The sequence below is a fragment of the Euprymna scolopes genome, chromosome 2 (genome assembly GCF_053919585.1).
Source record: "Euprymna scolopes isolate OS-2025 chromosome 2, ASM5391958v1, whole genome shotgun sequence".
Classification (NCBI taxonomy): domain Eukaryota; kingdom Metazoa; phylum Mollusca; class Cephalopoda; order Sepiida; family Sepiolidae; genus Euprymna; species Euprymna scolopes.
In genome coordinates, this window is record NC_136483.1 from 4,921,251 (window position 1) to 4,943,099 (window position 21,849).

The 21,849-nt window shown below is 34.0% G+C and overlaps 1 protein-coding gene across 1 annotated transcript in view; it reads right to left on the reverse strand.

Moving 5' to 3' along the window:
• Positions 1-21,849, reverse strand: part of LOC145241389 (CD109 antigen-like) — a 322,627-nt gene that overhangs the window by 265,580 nt on the left and 35,198 nt on the right. The window contains exons 3-4 of the mRNA XM_080104314.1: positions 21,296-21,444; positions 14,609-14,631 (exon numbers count right to left, since the gene is read on the reverse strand). Coding sequence (XP_079960440.1) covers positions 14,609-14,631; positions 21,296-21,444 — 172 coding nt within the window. The remainder of the gene's footprint in view (positions 1-14,608; positions 14,632-21,295; positions 21,445-21,849) is intronic.

Genomic DNA, 21,849 nt, shown 5'->3' on the forward strand with positions numbered 1-21,849 from the left:
GAAATGTCTTCTCAATTATTAAATCATTTCTCTCTGATAGGTTCATAAGAGTAGTAGTTGATGGGCAAAAATCAGAAGCTCACAGTATTAATGCTGAAGTCCCTCAGGAGTCCATCCTGGGGCCAACTCTTTTCCTGATCTACATTAATGATCTTCCGATTCACATCCGTACATCATTTGTAGACATTAATGCTGATGGCAGTACCATCTATGTTAGCACATCTAAGTCAGTAAACGACCAAGTTCTCTCCGATTCTCTCTCTTCTGATCTTGAGCACGTGGTACAATGGGGAAAGGAGTGGCTGGTTACTTTTAATGCATCTAAAACCAAGCTTCTCTCTTTACATCATCAACGTTCTGATCCCTATCTGGCATCAGTTAAAATGAATGGCTCTTGTCTTGAGGAGGCCTCAAGTTTTGACAAGCTTCTGGACTTGACTTTTACTCCTGATCTTAAATGGAACACGTACATCAAATCTGTTGCCAAGGCCGTTGGAAAAATGGTGGAATCCTTCTATCGATCCAGTAGATATCTCACTGCTGATGCAATTCTCTATCTATATAAGAGCCAGGTACGTCCAAGGATGGAATACTGTTGCCACATCTGGGCAGGAGCTGCTAGAAAGGACTTGTCCTGCCTTGATAGAGTTCAAAATAGACTTCGTAGTCTCATAGGAGATGTCCTTTTCTCTTCCCTGCAACCTCTATCTCACAGAAGAGATGTTGCGAGTTAGTCTCTGCTGTATCATTATTTTCATGGAAAGCGTTCCCCCCTCGCCAAACTTTCACAAGAAACACTCGTTTAGCTGAAAACACTATCAATAATTCCCCCCAATCTTCATCTGTGCCTAAACCTAAACGTAGATTCCATGAACAAAGCTTCTTTCTTAGAACTGCACGCCTATGGAATTGTCTTCCGTTTTCCTGCCTTCCAGCTGACTACAATATGGTTGTCTTCAAGTCTAATGTAAATAAGTTCTTGATGTGATGAGCCGTTCCATATAAGTTATCAAATTTACCAAATTTTCATTACTAATGATTACTATATTGTCCAATTTCTACTTTACCTCTTTAACCCTTATCCTCGAGTGGCCTCTTGGCCTTGATAAGTGGTGATGCCTATGTAAAAAAAAAACTAAATAGGTTCACATATGATTCACTGAAAACAACAGCTGAAGTAGATTACAGCAATTCTTCCCACTTTGTCGAAAACTCTCTGAAGACGAAAAGACATTTTTCTTGTATAGAGCATCTAATAACCAAATATATGTCTAATTTAAGATTTAACTAATGAATGGAGGGGTATACCAAATAATTTTTCGGTTTCTATTTTTCATTCTATTGTCGCTAATATCTTTTTGTTATACTCATTGTTAACATAATTATAATTTTTAAAAACAATCTTATACGTGTAACTATTGTTGTTGCAATTTCTTCAGTAAATGAATTAATATGAACTCATGGCGAAGTGATATTTGGATTAATTGGATCTTGTTTAAATTAAACAAAATCTTAATTTAATTAAATTAAACAGAATCTTAATTTTCACAACTCTTTTCCTGATCTACATTAATGATCTTCCAAATCACATCCTTACATCATTTGTAGACATTTATGCTGATGACAGTACCATCTATGTTAGCACATCTAAGTCAGTAAATTATCTTCCACCGGACTATCCATCTATGTGTAATCATCTTTTTCTTCACCATAAATTTCAAGTAGAGTTTCAATATTATTAGTAAATTCCTAGTTCAGTAGGTAAGTTGTGTAGAATAGGAACCCCAGATTTAAAAGTTTACGATGTAAAGAATAATTAACGAAATAATCTCAGTTATATTATTCATTGTAAATGCTAACGTTTAAAAAAAAAAAAGAAAAAAAAATCCTACAAAACCTGATATCGGCAGAATCAGTAAAAAGATATTAGAAAAAACTAATCGAGCTCTAAAACAACACTTTAACCTTAATCTATGAGTTAATACATCTGATTTAATTAAATGGTTCCTTAATATTGAAACAAAGAGAATTGTGCATTCATTCAGTTTGATATATGCGATTATTACCAATCAATCACCAAATGTCTCTTTGATAAAGCTTTGGAATTTTCTAAGGATTAGGCCAATATCTCCGATGAAGAAATTGATATTATAACAAAATGCAGAACTACAGTTATAGTCAATAATGACGAGCAATGGACTAAAAATGCTACTAACAATTATTTTGGAGTATCCATGGGTTCATTAGACTCTGCTTAACTTACGGATCTGGTTGGTCTATACATATTGTACACATTAACTAATGATAATTATATTGAAGTAGGAAGTATTAGTTTGTACAGGGACGATGGACTTATGATTGTAAATAATGCTAATAATATAAAATGTGACCATATTAGAAAATTGTTACATAAAAAAATGAAACTTTTTGGACTCAAGGTTGTAATTAATAGTAACTTGAAATGAGTGGATTTTTAGATGTTAGCTTTGATTTACTTAATAATAATTTTAAACCTTATATAAAAATAATGCTAACCCTATATACATAAATCCCCAATCCAACCACCCACCGGCCATTATAAAACATATACCCATCTCTATAGAAAGTAGAATTAGTAATAACTCGTCTAATGAAGAGGTATTCAATAATCATAAAAATATTTATAACCGGGCACTAAAAGATAGTGGTTACAAAAACGCTAACATTACGTATAAACATAAAAATAATATACATAATATAAGCAATAATCTGGAGGAGGGCAGTAGCATTGATAATAATAATGATAGTAATAAGGAAAATGGCGGTAGTTATGATAATAAGAATACTAATAATAGATCTAGAAAAGTGATTTGGTTTTCACCTACGTACTAAAAACTAAAAACTAAAATTGGAAAAAAGTTTTTGCAATTAATCGACAAACACTTTCCTCCAGGTAATTTACTACACAAGATTTTTAACAGAAATACCATAAAAGTGAGTTACAGCTGTTGCGACAACTTAGAAAGAATCATAAAAAAGCATAACAATAAGATATTAATGAAATCTAATGTTGCAACAGTTAATAATCCTAAAGTAGTTAACAATTGTAATTGTAAATTTCCTACGACCTGTCCCGTAAACAAAATGTGCCTAACACCTTCGGTAGTGTATCTAGCTAAAATATTCCCAGAAGAAAACCCTAATGATGAAATATTTTATATTGGGAGTACAAAATTAACGTTCAAAGGAAGATACTACGGGCATAAAAGATCGTTGAATAACCTAACTTACGAAAAAGATACTTCCTTATCTATACACTATTGGAAGCTAATTAGAGAAAACAAAACGCCTAGAATACATTGGAATATAATAAAATAAGGCTAAAGCATGTTACTCTTTGCAGTCACTTTGTTTCTTATGCCTGCATGAGAAAATGGAGATACTAATTTTAAAGACCGTGACAAACTTTTAAATATAAAACAAGAATCGGCCATCTCCTGCAAGCATTTTCAGATACATACGCTTAAAAAATTATAAAACGCCTAAGTTTGTAAATAAGGTAGTCCTCGACGGTCGCACATCTAAACAATATGATATAAATGCGGGAGTGCCCCAGGGTTCTATCCTTGGACCTCTATTGTTCCTGATATTCATAAATGACCTCCCCGACAACATTGCCTCTGAGATGGGTATATATGCTGATGACACCACACTCTATGGCAGACACGACAGGAAGACGAATGAACACATTTCTAAAGAAATGGCAGAAACACTAGAGGAAGACCTCCAATCTGTAGTGGAATGGGGACAAAAGTGGTTGGTCGCGTTCAATGCTGCCAAGACTAAACTAGTTTCATTCAATAATTACAAGAAACCCTCTCTACCACCAATAGCAATGGCCAACGACCCTTTATCTGAGAGTCCATCTTTCAAACTCCTTGGCCTAACGTTCACAGGAAACATGAGTTGGAACAATTACATTGAAGGCATTGCCAGGGCCGCTGCAAGAAAGGTAGGCTCTCTCTACCGTGCTAGAAAACTACTAACACCCGAAAGTATCCTGTACCTCTATAAGGCCACCATTCGCCCATGTATGGAGTATTGCTGCCACATCTGGGCTGGTGCATCTGCTACTAGTCTCTCGCTCCTTGACAAGGTTCAAAAGAGAGTCGCAAATCTGATAGGCCCTGAACTGGCATCTAAGCTTCAGCCTCTGTCCCATCGACGAAATGTTGCATCCCTCTGCCTGTTCTACAAGTATTTTAGTGGTGAATGCTCTGATGAACTGCAATCACTTGTGCCCCCACGACGCGAGCACCCTCGACAAACCCGACAGGCTACTAGATCCCACCCCCACACTGTAGAGGTCCCTAGATGTAAAAGATCTTTTTACTCCAATAGTTTCTTCCCCAGAACCGCAAGACTCTGGAATTCCATTCCAGGTCCCTGCTTCCCCAACAGTACTGACGTGCAGAAGTTCAAGTGTAACGTGAACCGACACCTTGCTGCCCAAATCCCTACATAGTACCCCAGTAGTTGTTGCCCCTGATAGTAGCCCCCTACACCAAAGTGGCAATTTGCCTTGTTTGGGGTGAAAATGTAATAAAAAAAAAAATAAAATAAAAAATAATATTTTCATAGTTTTTTTTCCAGTTCCCCCCGCCCTTTCCCATAATTAATTTTATTCTATACATGAAACCATTCTAAACGTTAATTATTTTAAATATTTGTATTTTACCATCAAATAACCATACCCTATACCTAATAGGTTAAATTTTTAACTAAAGATATTTATTTCTTATTTTTTATTTATCTTTAATTGTAATGTAGTTATCTTACCATAATTATACTTTTCACAATCGTTTAACGTAGGTTTTAATGGTCACCTCATCGAGCCTAATTTATTTAATTTATTTTATTTTTATATTTTACACGTAATCCTTGTAACGTTAGAATTTACAAAAGTAATATTATACGGATACTAATTTATTTACACGTTAACTATTTATTTTATACGTAAGTTTTTTGTTTGTTTTTTTTAACGTTAGCATTTACAATGAATAATATAACTGAGATTATTTCGTTAATTATTCTTTACATCGTAAACTTTTAAAAAAAGTATACTATTTATTTTATTTTAAACGTTAGTGGCCTAATGAATTATTCACATAACTATATATTTTAACCGATTAATATTAATGTTAATAAATGATTATACTTATGTACATATTACAGTTGAATACAACCATCCCCCCCTTTTTTTTAAATCTGGGATTCCTATTCTACACAACTTACCTACTGAACTAGGAATTTACTAATAATATTGAAACTCTACTTGAAACTCATTACGCACTATAAATAAAATAAAATAATTAATAAATTAATACAATTAACATAATGGACGATCATATTTTAATGTATATACTTTCTCTTTAGATCCTGTCTCCCCCTTTACACTTAAATACGATGTAGTACTAGTTATAAATTGGAAATGTTTGAGTTGAAACAGCAAGAGATGTCTTTGGCCTGACGAAGCGATTCCCTTGCCGGGTTTTCGCTGAAACATGTATGTCTATATGTAGCCATTTGGTTGTATACTAAATTAACTTATATATATATATATATATATATATATATATATATATATATATATATATATATATATATATATATATATATATTAGTGCCACACAAAAGTATTGGATATATTAGATTTTTCTTCATAATTTTAATTAGGGTTCAAGATTTTACCTAAAATTTAGTCAGTATATTCCTATTACTATTCTAAATTATATTTGGAGTAGTAATTGCAAAATCAAAGTTTAGAAAGTTTATATTTAAAGAAAAATATGACTTAACAAGCACAAAAGTATTGGATAGGGGAAGTCGGGGTAAGTTGAGCATAGGGGTAAGTTGAGCCACCCCCTTTTAACCACAATTGACTAAGCCAATCCAAGTTTGTATGCAATCTATAAACAACTGATCACGTGACTTTAACCTCCACCATTTTGTTTTGCTGAACCAATATCGGAGGTTGATGCAGTAAAAGAAAATCAGATTTCGTGCCAAAAAAGTAAAATAAAGCGTTACAGAGGTGAGTGCATGTTTCTTGTGTGTAGTAATAGTTTGATTAGATATAATATGTGGAAGTTGTTTGTTCAATTACTTGCCTTCATACCTGTAAAAGATTTTTACATTCACCACACATCAGATGCATGCATTTGAACAGACAATTCAATGAGGTCAGACTGGGGTAAGTTAAGCCAATGCTAATGGGGTAAGTTGTGCCACTGGCTCAACTTGCCCCATGTCTTTTTACACGTTTTCAAGAAACAGATGAATGTGCAACCACATCAGTAGGCCTGTTATAGAGTGAATTCAAAATGCATGTTGTATAAGTTACATGCTCTACTTGTATAAGAATTAGATCTATGGGCTACCTGGTAAATGTTTAAGATGTTGATGAATTTTTCAACAACTTGAGTCAGATAATGGATAAGTACAAGTTCTCACCAAGTGACATTTACAACACTGATGAGACTGGGTGCACCACCGTTCAAAACTCTGGAGCCGTTGTCACAGAAAAAGGAAAGAAACCAGTTGGTTCAATCACCTCCGCTGAACGCGGAGAATTGGTAACGGTGGTGTACACTGTGAGTGCAATTGGATCAGTCGTGCCTCCTCTGTTCATCTTTCCCAGAGTCCACTACAGAGATCACTTCATCAGAGGTGGACCAACACAGTGCATAGGGAGGGCAACACGAAGCAGCTGGATGAATGAAGAGGTGTTTGTGGAATATTTAAATCACATCATCAAGCACACCAGATGCTCACCAGGAAAGAAAATCCTCTTAATCCTCGACAACCATGACACACACATTTCTTTGAATGTTGTGAACACAGCAAGATCTCATGGCGTTGTCTTACTGACCATTCCACCACACACTTCCCATCGTCTCCAGCCGCTCGACCGGTCAGTATATGGACCCTTCAAAACAGCGTACAACAGAGCCATGGATGGGTGGCTATGATCCAATCCAGGGAAAACAGTAACAATATATGAAATCCCAGCTCTAGTGAACCAAGCCCAGATGATTGCTATGACACCATTGAACATTGCTGCTGGATTCCAAGCCTCGGGCATTCATCCATTTAACTGGGACATCTTTAGTGAAATTGACTTTTCCCCTTCTCTTCCAACTGAGCGTGAGCAAAATGTGGCTGCAGAAAGCCTTGAGGCAAATTCTACTGTGGAAGATGCAGGACCATCCGGTGAGGTTCCTGGAGCAGTCTTGCCCGTGCACAGTGATGATGTCCGACCACAAAAACAGCAAGAAGATGATCTTATGCAACCATCCGCATCTGGGTCTTGTGTTTCATCTAGCTCACATGATGTCATGCATCGTCCATACATTTCACCATCTGTAATTCAGCCATTTCCGAAAGCAGCACCAAGAAAGGCAAGAAGAGATGGTCACAAAAAGGGCAGCTCAAAGATTTTGACTGACAGCCCTGAACGACAGAAGCTGATAGCCCTTTCTGAAAATAGAAAGAGGAGCCTATTAACAAAAACAAAGCCGTGTTTGTTCAATGCTGGTGGGAAAAAGTCATGTCCCCCGAGACCTAAAACCCCATGTTCAAGTGACACTGATGATTCAGATTTTGAATTTGATGATGTGTCATCAGATAGTGATGGTGATATTGATCTGGATAGCCCAATAATCGAAGGTGACTTTGTGGTTATCAAATGTGCTGGCAAATCACGAACTGTGAACTATATTGCCCGGGTTGACACTCTCAACGGGGAGGACTTTGAGTTTGAAGGTGTTTTCCTTTAAAAAGTTGCTGGGAAGGTAGGAACGGACAAGCCTGTGTTTGTTCCAAACCCAAAGGACGAAGCGGGTTTCAATGCAGAAGATGTTGTTTACAAGCTGCCACAGCCAAATAGTGTTGGCAGTTCTGTCCGTTGTTCTAGCCAGCTCGTTTTCAGCTGTGACTTGTCACAGTGGCAACTTCATTAACTTACTTTCAGATATATGTTTCAAATTTTGTGCTGGTTCATTCGCTGTAATTAACATTTCTACTTCATTATTATAATTTGTTTTATAACCACAGCAACAATTTTGGGCTTGTTCTTTCTTCATTTGCAACACATTTTTGCGTGGCACAACTTACCCCTGTGTGGCACAACTTACCCCAGAGGTTGGATCAACTTGCCCCATGGTCGGGGCAAGTTGAGCAATTTGATATGCATTTTTGTAAAGCACATGGTCGGTTTAGGTGTACTAGCAGAAAACTGCAACTTGTTTCAAAATGTTCCCAAATAAAAGAATTTTATAATAATACACTCATCTTTGCAAAATAATTAGTCGTTTGGGTTCTGAAGAGCCAAAATGGAAAATTGGCTCAACTTACCCCGACTTCCCCTACACTTTTAAAAAATTCTTTTTCTGAAATAACTTTAAATGACTTTTGCTTAGTGTGTTGCAATAATGCAAACGAGTTATCACTGACCAATCAGAAAGCTTTATATTAAAATAATTTTATAAAATTCTTCCAGTTTGGGCTCACTCCTTCAAAGTCAACCAGTTCATTTATAAAAATGCCTAAAACTAAAAAGTTGTCAGTAGACATTCGTCAAAAAATCATTGATAAGCACAAAGCAGGAAAAGGGTATCGAATAATATCAAGGGAACTTAATCTACCACTTAGTACAGTTGTAAACGTTATTAGAAAGTTTAAACCCTGGTGAAGCTGTTGCAAATCTTCCAAGATGTGGTCGGCCAAGGAAATTAAACGAAAAAAAAAATCAAGGTGGGTAAGTTGAAAAATACAAAAAAAAACTTTTCTTACTCGTGGTGAAATTCAAACCGACCCCAGAGAAGCTGGGATTAATGTGAGCAAGGATACAATCAGTAGAGTTCTAAATCGTGTAGGTTTTTATCAAGGTCCACAAGAAAAGTTCCATTATTGAAGCTTAAACACGTCAGATCACGTTTGAATTATGTTAAAACATATGGGGAACAACTCTAAGAATTTTGGAACAAGGTAATCTGGTCAGACGAAACGAAAATTGAAATCTTTGGAAGAAACACAGCAACACATCTATGGCGTAAAAATGGCACCGCCTATAACAAAAAGAATACCATTCCTACGATAAAGTTTGGCGGAGGTTCAATTATAGTATGGGAGGTGTTTTTCAGCCAAAGGTATTGGTGAACTAGAAATCATCAATGGTAGAATGAATGGACGTATGTACAGGAGGATTTTGGAGAAAAACCTCCAGAAATCTGCTTATTGGTTGGGACATAATAGCAATTTCGTGTTTCAGCAGGACAATGATCCCAAGCATACTGCCAAACTAACCAAAGAATGGCTTAGAAATAACGGAATTGACGTTCTTATTTGGCCCAGTCGGTCTCCAGACCTCAACCCAATTGATATTTGTGGAAATATCGAAGACTAATGTTCACAAAAGGAATCCACAAAATATTCAGCAACTAGAACAGTTCTGCAAAGAAGAATGGCGCAAAACACCTGCATATCTTTGCAAAAAATATGTGTGCAATTATAGAAAGCGATTGGAAGCTTTTGAACGCAATAAAGCAACCAAATATTAAATCAATGTATTCAATACTTTTGCGTTAGTTGATTTATATTTTTCCTTTAATATAAACTTTCTAAGCTTTAATTTTGTAATTACTACCCCAAATATTAGTTAGAATAGTAATAGGAATATACTGACCAAATTTTAGGTAAAATCTTGAACCCTAATTAAAGTTATGAAGAAAAATGTAATGTATCCAATACTTTTGCACGGCACTATATATATATATATATATATATATATATATATATATATATATATATATATATATATACATAAGATCTTTGACTTACTTGTTGTTTCATCAAATACTTTTATATGCAAAATCCGATCCCGCATTTTGCTAATTCCAACCCTCTGATGAGAACGAGAGTATTTCTTCGAAACTCCGCAGATTAAGGACTATCCATTTATCTAGTGTTTCCTTTTCAGATTAAATATGTTTTTAACTTATTTCAAAGTGTTTTTTAACATATTTTATTAACTGTTTGCTCATATATATATATATATATATATATATATATATATATATATATATACAGGGGCAAATAGTTAATAAAACATGTTAAAAAACACTTTGAAAAAGAGTTAAAAAAATATTTAATTTGAAAAGGAAACATTAAATAAGTGGATAGTCCTTAATTCGCGGAGTTTAGAAGAAATACTTTCCTTCTCATCAGAGGGTTGGAATTAGCAAAATGCGGGATCGGATTTTGCATGTATGCATTTTATTATTATATATATATATATATATATATATATATATATATATATATATATATACGGCACCAGCACAGGTTCTCGCCAGATCACCAAAATTAAGCAACGATGAGCCTGGCCAGTACCGGATGGGTGACCATTTGGGAAGGCTATGCGCTGTATCTGCCGCACTGAACCGTGGGAATTTTCAGGTTGATATCTGGGGGCGCATGTAATTCACTGGCGGTATGCAACCCCGAATAAACTCGCGTGATGGGTAGACAACAAGGCAACATAATGGTGTACCAGCAACCTGCATATCAAGCACATGTTTGCTGCAGTGTGTGCGATACGATGCGCCTCGTGGATGACCAAAAACACTTTGTAAATGGGGCTGGCTCAATCCTAATGAGCACAATGTATACTCGCATTCGAGTTCTGCCAACGACGATATAAGTATAGACTCTTTCTTTAAGATATCCCTACAAGAAAAAGTTGGGGCTAGTCAAGTCTGGGGAACGTGGTGTCCATTTGACATTGCCATAGCATTGCCTGAGAAATTCTATGGTGTCTCTCACCGTATGTGCCATTTCCCCATCTTGTTGGAACTATAATCCGGACTTATTTTAAATTTGTGAACGCAGGAAGTTTGTAATCATAGTCTGGTATCTCTCTCCACTAAGAGTGACAGCATTTTCGTCTTGATCTTCACAAAAAACAGAAGGCCCAATTATCTTCTCCTTTATCAATTCACCATACAACGCACGTTATGGGATGCAACTGCTTTTGATGAATTGCCTTTAGATTTTCAAAATTTCAAAATTTTGCAGTTGAACTGCATATTTTACCCCTGTTTTAAAATCTTTAGGCTTGAAGTGTTGACAAAGCTCTACTTCATAACAGAGGAGTTTTAAACTGTGCAAAATACTGTGGAGTGAGCAAGTTGTGTGGAAGGTCATCAAATCGATGTTTCAGGATGCTGCTCACCGCTCTTTCGCAACTCTTTCCCTAGTTTCATTTGTGATGCCATTTCGAGTTCTGCCATCTCGGGGAGGATACGTTACGGCTCTTTGGGTTTCAAATCATGTTTTGAATTGTGTTGTGAAATTTCAAAACTTGTTCAATGCTTTACTTATTCATAATTAATTATCTGTAAAATATCTGAGAAAGACAAAAAACAATAATCAATGGTAAAATAAGTTTTTGGACATAGCACACGCGCACACACACACACATACCACACGCACACACAACCACATATACATATATATATATATATATATATATTTATATATATATATATAAATATATATATATATATATATATATATATATATATATATATATATATATAAATATATATATATATTTATTTATATATATATATAGGCACACACAAATATAACCCCCAAACTTTTTCGCCTTAATCAACTCTATTTCAGCGGTGATCTATGAAATACTAAGCGCGAGAAAAGTAAACACTATCAATAATTTCCCCCACTCTTTATCTGTGCCTAAACCTAAACGTAGATTCCATGAACAAAGCTTCTTTCTTAGAACTGCACGCCTGTGGAATTGTCTTCCGTTTTCCTGCTTTCCGGCTGACTACAATATGGTTGTGTTCAAGTCTAAAGTAAATAAGTTCTTGATGAGCCGTTCCATATAAGTTATTAAATTTACCAAATTTTCATTACTAATGATTACTATATTGACCAATTTCTACTGTACACTCTTTAACCCTTATCCTTGAGTGGCCTCTGGGCCTTGATAATGTGGTGATGCCTATGTAAAAAAAAAAAAAAACTGCTGCTGTAGTATACGACCCTGAATCATCCCCACCTAATTTCGCCTAGTCAGGCAACCGAAGCAAGATGTTACGTTTACTAAATGTAAAATAAATGGGCATATTGTTAACGCTGTGGTAGTTTCTGGTAGCGTGAGGACGTTTATCAACAAAAGTACCGCAAAAAACTGAAACCCTAACCCTAACCCTAACCCTTTTCAAGTCTCACACAAAAACACGCGTTCACATTTCAAGCTATATTACTTGTCATATACATACGTGCACACAAACTTACGTGCCCACATCCACACACGTAGATATATTCACGTTTGCGTACATACACTCATATTCACGTGTATATACACACACGCTAACGCACACACATGTACTCACACACGCGCACACGTACGCACGCAAGGACAACGTCACTTCCCCTTTCAAAGGAAATCCACACATGCGCAAAAGACACACCGGAAACACCTATAAAAGGAAGAGACAAGCTGTTTCCAATCCTTTTCAAATCTGCCTTTTCTCGTTCCATTACATTACTCACTTCTCTTCCGACGCGCGAACAAACGATAGTAACCCGAACGTCAGATGAACACACATTTCCTTTTTCCTTCTATAATACCAATCCTGCAACAAACGATGGTTACACCCGCGCGGACATGGACACGTGTTATATCTAAAACATTCATTCTTTCAACAGTAAATAAACGACACGTTTATATTATCCATCAATTGAGTTTTTGTTTCCTACAATTCCATTCGTTTCATTATTTTCTTGTGGCGAGTTAGGGTATTTTATGTCCTAGTCCGCAACAAGCTCTTCATTATACGTAAACAAAAAGTCCATAGCGTTGGCAGACCCTAACCAACACACCATAATTAATGCTGGGCAGACTAACTTTACTTATCCTTTTTATAACTCGATACTTAATAATCATTGGAGGGAAAATGTTGTAATTCAAATTACCTTTGGTTCCTTAGCAATAATAAATACTGTAGTAATCTCCCTTGGCCGGAAGTAGTTCTCCCCATATTAACTCGATTATAGTCAGAGCACGTATATTAATTTTAAGTTGATAAAACATTTATCAAAGGCATTCCTGTTTTCTCTTATTTCATTCTTCTCTACACATCACTACAGTTGGCTCTTGGAATTGTGGTATCACGTAGCAGCAGACTTTTTTTTTGCTTGTTTACTTGCCTCCCCACGAGGACAGAGTTAGACACAAGGTCGGTTTTTAATGTGGGGGAAAACCAGCTCCCAAAACGGAGCACTCTGGACAATAAAAAATTAAAAAATGTATCAGTCATGGAGGATTTCTCCTCCATTAACCGACACCAAAAAAGTGTAGTGCAACATCAGAACAGATACTACACTTTTATCTTGGCCCGAAGGCCAAGAAAGAAAAAAAGGCAACATACTAATTTTGGAAAAAGGGGAGGTAACATCTGTTTGTAAATAAAGAACAACTGTTTTTAGGCTGTATGGGCTTCCGTAATGAAATAATATCACGTAACAACAAAGTCTTCTTGAACAGGCTCACTAAAAGAAAATTATTAATTTATTTTTCAAAGATTTCAAAGTAGTTTTTCGTAAAAATAATGAAAATATATCATTTGTTTTGCTAATGTGAAATAAAATAATTAACATATTCAACGAATTTCACAAATTTCAAAACAAAAATTATGAAAAATTAAACGCATTCAAAATTCGGATTTTCAACCTTAAAATCTGATACGCACATAATTGTTTTTGTTTTATTTACAATCCTCACGCTCCTCACAATACAATATATTTTGTTCAGTTTCAGCTGATTATTTTAAGCATATTTTCCTCGCAAAATAAAGAAAGGAGGTGTAGGCAAAAGAAATATATATATATATATATATATATATATATATATAAATATCGATTTTTTTTTACGTGGAGGTCACCACTTATCAAGACTCGGAAGCCACTCGGGGATAAGAGTTATTGCGTGTACAGTAATTAAGGGTATAGTATCGTAGTAATCATTAGTATTGGAGATTTTATAAAGTGTCTTACTTAAGGGGGCGGTTGATCAGGAATTTGTTTATGTTGGATTATGAAATATAAAAGAACATCATTATAAAGGTTATTCTTCACTTAATGATCGGTGAAAATTTCGTATTGATTGGATCATTATTTGATTTTTTTGTAAATTTTTAAAGAGAGACTCCATCAAAAAATATTTATTCCCTCCTTCCGTTTTTGTCGTGTCTAATATAGATTACTGTTCCCAAACTTTATTACATGGCGGCAGCCTATTGAGTTCTTTAGATTTTTTCCGGCACATCTACCACAAAAAAAAATCAATATTTTCTACTCACAAAGCCTTTTTGCAATAAAATAATAGCTTAGCTTGAAAGTTAGGAGAGTTAGAAGTAAGGTGTTTTTTCAGTTATTATGCCACGGCACACAGCATGGGAATCACTGGTATAAATGTCTAAGAATTCATTTTCTAATCAAACGATATCAATTCCAACAAAAATGATACAACAATACTTACGATTGTAATCTTCTTCGTTTTACCTAAAATATAAAAACAGAAAACAATTTAACAAATATGGAGAATGTACATGCTTCAATTTCCGATTTATTTATTCAGTTTCTATCTTTAATTTGCTCGGTATTTTATTTTGAAAGGGAGTATTGCCTTACATCGATGACAAATCAGGGAAAATTAGGTACTCATGCAGAGAGTGATCCAGACGTAACTCAGAGTCTGCCTGGCTTTCCCCGGAACATGACGTCAACAGCCGAAGTAAGCCGAACGTCAGGCGACACTCAAAATACAATTTCAAATTATTTAGGACTTCTACACAGTCGAATGACAGTGCACTACATCCGACCAATTTCAGGTGTATATTGTGAAACTCGGAAATGTTTGGTCGAACATGGGGATCTGTACGGAATTTCGATTGAAGCCTTTTATTTAATCCATGGGGACAACATGCTCTCGTTCTGTTAGTTATGACCGAGTAAAATCTTAAGTAATTCACAATTTATTCTTTTATTTTTCCTCATCTTTTAATTGCTGTTTTACGACGTGTCAGCCAACTATTCCTCTATATTTCGTCAGGTGGTTATCGTCTACAGTTCCAAGTGAGCATTGTCTGAGGATAGCAGTTTCAATCCTACACAAAGCCGGCCAGAAGATTAGTTGGCCAAAACACGGTCAGACGACAAAAACTATGAAAAGCAGTAATTGCTGAGTATGCAGTTAGGAGATTCGGAGTTCCTATCCCGTCGCGTAACCACCTGAGGAAGGCCAGAGGATAGTTGGCCGAAACATCATGAAACAACAACAAAAAAATTGATGATAATAGTTTGTAATAAATAAATGAATAAATAATACTCATCTCAATAATCAAATGATTATATAATACTCATCTCAATAAATAAATGAATAAATAATACTCATCTCAATAATCAAATGATTATATAATACTCATCTCAATAAATAAATGAATAAATAATACTCATCTCAATAATCAAATGATTATATAATACTCATCTTAATAAATAAATGAATAAAAAATACTCATCTCAATAATCAAATGATTATATAATACTCATCTTAATAAATAAATGAATAAAAAATACTCATCTCAATAATCAAATGATTATATAATACTCATCTTAATAAATAAATGAATAAATAATACTCATCTCAATAAATAAATGAATATATAATACTCATCTCAATATTCAAATGATTATATAATACTCATCTCAATAAATAAATTAATAAATAATACTCATCTCAATAAATAAATGAATAAATAATACTCATCTCAATAAATAAATTAATAAATAATACTCATCTTAATAAATAAATGAATAAATAATACTCATCTCAATAAATAAATGAATATATAATACTCATCTCAATAAATAAATAATACTCATCTCAATAAATAAATGAATAAATAATACTCATCTCAATAAATAAATGAATATACAATACTCATCTCAATAAATAAATAATACTCATCTCAATAAATAAATTAATAAATAATACTCATCTCAATAAATAAATAATACTCATCTCAATAAATAAATGAATAAATAATACTCATCTCAATAAATAAATGAATTAATCATACTCATCTTAATAAATAAATGAATAAATAATACTCATCTCAATAAATAAATGAATAAATAATACTCATCTCAATAAATAAATAATACTCATCTCAATAAATAAATGAATATATAATACTCATCTCAATAAATAAATAATACTCATCTCAATAAATAAATTAATAAATAATACTCATCTCAATAAATAAATAATACTCATCTCAATAAATAAATGAATATATAATACTCATCTCAATAAATAAATAATACTCATCTCAATAAATAAATAATACTCATCTCAATAAATAAATTAATAAATAATACTCATCTCAATAAATAAATGAATAAATAATACTCATCTCAATAAATAAATGAATAAATAATACTCATCTCAATAAATAAATAATACTCATCTCAATAAATAAATTAATAAATAATACTCATCTCAATAAATAAATGAATAAATAATACTCATCTCAATAAATAAATAATACTCATCTCAATAAATAAATAATACTCATCTCAATAAATAAATGAATAAATAATACTCATCTCAATAAATAAATAATACTCATCTCAATAAATAAATGAATATATAATACTCATCTCAATAAATAAATAATACTCATCTCAATAAATAAATAATACTCATCTCAATAAATAAATAATACTCATCTCAATAAATAAATTAATAAATAATACTCATCTCAATAAATAAATAATACTCATCTCAATAAATAAATTAATAAATAATACTCATCTCAATAAATAAATAATACTCATCTCAATAAATAAATGAATATATAATACTCATCTCAATAAATAAATAATACTCATCTCAATAAATAAATTAATAAATAATACTCATCTCAATAAATAAATGAATTAATCATACTCATCTCAATAAATAAATGAATATATAATACTCATCTTAATAAATAAATGAATAAATAATACTCATCTCAATAAATAAATGAATATATAATACTCATCTCAATAAATAAATTAATAAATCATACTCATCTCAATAAATAAATGAATAAATAATACTCATCTCAATACGCATTCCAATTGATTAAATAATAGAATTCGCAATTGTATTCTTAGTATCGCCTGCACTTAGAATTGAACCTTTAATTCTAAGAAGAGTATCACTTAGAACTGGATTTTATCAAGTATTTTATCCGTTACACGACGCGCCCGTGTCAAAAACATAATATATCCTCTATGTCATTATTTTACACACTTTGTAATTTGTAAAAGTAAACGATCAAGTTATTATCCTTGTTTAATACATGTCTAGTTTAGATATTCTTTTAACGCACTTCGTATTTCGAAGACAAAGAAATCTATATTTTCATTATTCTTGCTTAATACACAAAGTCTTATAAGTTTTGGTAGTTTTTTTTTTGGGGGGGGGTATCTTGTATTTGTATCTGATCTTTTGTCTTTTGTTCACATTTCCTCCTCGATAAATTTTGAAAAATAATAAATAAATATACAAAGGTAGTTCCAAAAGTAAGTTCTACTATTTTTTATTTTTTTTACTGAAAAGGTTGGAAAGCTACGAATACGATTAAAACGGGTGACTGTTTGTGCTCCAGAATTTCTTTTTTTTTATATAGTCACGATGCACTTTTTCTAGATCTGCTTACAGTTATATCTTATAGGATTAGCGAATCTCTTGACGGAGGCCTCCTTTCTAGGGCAGTTGCTCTTGACATATCAAAGGCCTTTGATAGAGTATGGCATAAAGGTCTACTTCACAAGATCTCCAGCTATGGTATAGCTGGAAATGTCTTCTCAATTATTAAATCATTTCTGTTTGATAGGTTCATAAGAGTAGTGGTTAATGGGCAGAAATCAGAAGCTCAGAGTATTAATGCTGGAGTCCTTCAGGGGTTCATCCTGCGTCTAACTCTCTTCCTAATCTACATCAATGATTTTCCAAATCACATCCTTAGATCATTCATAGACATTTATGCTGATGACACTACCATCTATGGTAGCACATCTAAGTCAGTAAACGACCAAGTTCTCTCCGATTCTCTCTCTTCTGATCTTGAGCACGTGGTACGATGGGGAAAGGAGTGGCTGGTTACTTTTAATGCATCTAAAACCAAGCTTCTCTCTTTACATAATCAACGTTCTGATCCCCATCTGGCATCAATAGAAATGAATGGCTCTCGTCTTGAGGAGGCTCCATGTTTTGACAAGCTCCTGGGCTTGACCTTTACTCCTGATCTTAAATGGAACATGTACATCAAATCTGTTGCCAAGGTCGCTGGAAAAATGGTGGGATCTTTCTATCGATCCAGTAGACATCTCATTGCTGATGCAATTTTCTACCTATATAAGAGCTAAGTACGTCCAAGGATGGAGTACTGTTGCCACATCTGGGCAGGAGCTGCTAGAAAGACTTATTCTGCCTTGACAGAGTTCAAAACAGACTTTGTAGCCTAGTGGGGGAATCCTTTTTCTCTTCCCTGCAACCTCTTTCTCACAGAAGAGATGTTGCGAGCCTGTCTGCTTTATCGTTATTATGGCAAGTGCTCGTCTGAACTCCAATCTATGGTCCCCCCCCTCGCCAAACCTTCACAAGAAACACTCGTCTAGCTGAAAACACTATCAATAATTTCCCTCACTCTTTATCTGTGCCTAAACCTAATCGTAGATTCCATGAACAAAGTTTCTTTCTTAGAATTGCAAACTTGTGGAACTCTCTTTCTTTTGCCTGCTTTCCAGCTGACTATAATATGATCGTCTTCAAGTGCAACCTAAATGATGAGCGGTCCCCTTAAGTAATACAATTTACCAAATTTCTACTACTAATAATTATTACGACATTGTCTCATTGACCGTTGTATGCTTATTAATCCTTATCCTCGAGTGGCCTCCGGGCATTGATAAGTGGTGACTTCTTTGTGAAAAAAAAACATTGTTCTGACACATGTCCATGGTAGGTTATGTGCTTTCTTAGTCTTACACCATCAATATCTGCAAGAGGGAGATGAAACTTTCTGGTCATGATCGCATAAATTCAGTCATTATAACGATGCCATTTGCAAGTCCCTCTGATCCATTCGGGCGGAATAAAATATAAGGCATTACTTTTGGAACGTCCCATGTATATTTTTATTTAATTATTATATATATATATATATATATATATACACACATAAATATTAATATATATATTATTATTAATAATAATATTTATATGTATATATAAAGATATAGTAATAAAAAAAATAATAATACAAAAGTTAGGATACCTGCTCCTGTATCTTTTGAGGGCTCCGTGGGCTCTGAAAAAGGTCTATCTTCAACGGTTCCAGAGGCTTCGATGTCAAGCAGTGTTCTTGGTTCGAGTGGCATGGAACGAGTTACCCGATAAGGTTGTGAACCAGCCTACACTACAGGGCTTCAAGGTGGTCTTGGACAGATGCTGGGCAGACCTCCAGGGTTTTCCCCCTGTATAGTTTCTCTTTGTACATACCCCTCCCCCTAAGTTCTCACTAATTTTTTCCCTTTCTAAATGGCAATCGCTTGTGCATTTATTCTTTGCCAATTAAATGAATGAATGAGGTTTCATTGTGATAGAATGCCACTGAGACTAAATGAGTCTGTTGGTAACCAGGCAGCGTGTTTTTCTTCAAGACTTGAATTTTCCCTACATAAAAACCAACCTGGAATCCAGTTATGCTCTGTTTTAGAACCAAGTGAATGGGAAGTATACCCTGTTAACCTCCCATGGCAGGAGGCAAATCCAGATCATGCCTTTTATAAGCCCTAATCACTCAAGACTCTGGTGCTTATGTCATTCAAAATATAAACACAATAAACCACACAAGATAGTATCCATCGGGATGAATCAAAACTAACAGTAAGAAACAACTTTTACTTACATTTGAAAGTTTTCTCCTAGTTTTTTTAACCACAAAATTTTTACCTAAATCCTCAGAACTAATCTTATATGGCGTATTGACTTGTATATTACATAATAAACCACACACTTCTAATCTAATAGTTTCTTTCCTAGGACTGCTAAACTCTGGAATTCCCTTCCGGGTTCCTGCTTCCCTGTACTGTACTGAGATGCAGAAGTTCAAGTATAATGTAAACAGAGATCTTGCTGCTCAACTCCCTACATAGTATCCTTCAAATTATGTCTCAGACAGTAGCCTCCTACATCAAAGTGGAACAGTGCCTTGTTTGGGAGTGAAAATGCAATGAAATTGAAATTGTGTCTGTGTGTGTACATTTCCATATCAAACTACTCTGTCAATTTTCAGTCCACAGACTCAAGATTTGACATAAGGGGTATTGAGATTTGGGAAAATCTTTTTAATCGGTTTTCGAGCAGAAATTTGGCTGTCAAGGAGTCAAAGTTCAACGATTTGACCTTTGAAAACTCTACCAAAATCCTCCGCCAATTTTTGAAATTGAAACTTTAGATATAGGTTACTTGGACATGGATCTAACTTTATTATTTGATTTGAGATCAAAACAATAAATGTTAAGGGGTCAAAATTGGGGTCAAATTTTTTTTTTAAATTTGACTTCTGCGATTTCTACCAAATTACTTGGCGAATTTTTGATCTAAACATTTGTAATTTTACATAAAGTGTATTTATATATAGGGTAAGATTTTTAATCGGTTTTTGGCCGAAAATATGAGCTGCCAAGGGGTCAAAGTTCAAAAGATTTAACTTTTGCGATCTCTAGCAAACTATTAAGCCAATTTTGGGCCTAAACATTTGAAAATTTACATAAAGGGTATTCAGACATGCAACAAACTTTTTAATCAATCTTTGGGCGAAAATTTGGCTGCCAAGAGGTCAAAGTTGAAAAATTTGACCTTTGCAGACACTACCAAGCTCGTCCGCCAATTTTGGGTCTAAACATTTTAAATTTTAGATGTAGGTTACCTTGACATGAGTCAAACTTTTTAATATAATTTTTAAAATAATAAAGTTATTTTAAAATGATCAAGTTATGGACAGTACATAGGGCCCGGGCAAAGTAATAAAAAAAAACACAAAATTTAACCCATGAAAACAAAACTAACAGCAGGGTAGGATATTCATTTACATGATTAAATACTTACCAGGAGCAAGATATGATATGTAAGCCACTTTTGATTCAACCAAAAAAAGTATTTTCAGATCATATGTTACAGGCGAAACCATTAGGGCTACATCGAGGCCTCGACCAATGGTCACACGTTTTGGAAGCAGAAATAGATAGGGTGGAACTCTGAAACGAAAAAGTTGCAAATATTTTATTTTAAGAAAGAAGTACATCTTAGTTCGTATCATATTCTGGGTGTTCATAGAGGGAAATAGAATATTTTTATTTCCATTTATTTTTTTTACCAAGTTTTATGTAATCAAGATTATGGAGTTCACACGCTCACACCAGATATCCTGGTCCCACATGATTGCTTTCAGTCATTCCTTAACATTGACATCCTTTGCAATTACATCTGCGTATGTCAATATTCTACTTCTGAAGTTGGTAGTTTTCTTCTTTTTTTTTTTTTTTTTTTTTACACAGTGATCACCACTTATCAAGGCCCGGAAGCCACTCGGGGATAAGGGTTATTGCAAGTACATTAAGTTAGTGAGGAGATTTGCTGAAGTGTTTACTTAAGGGGGCGGT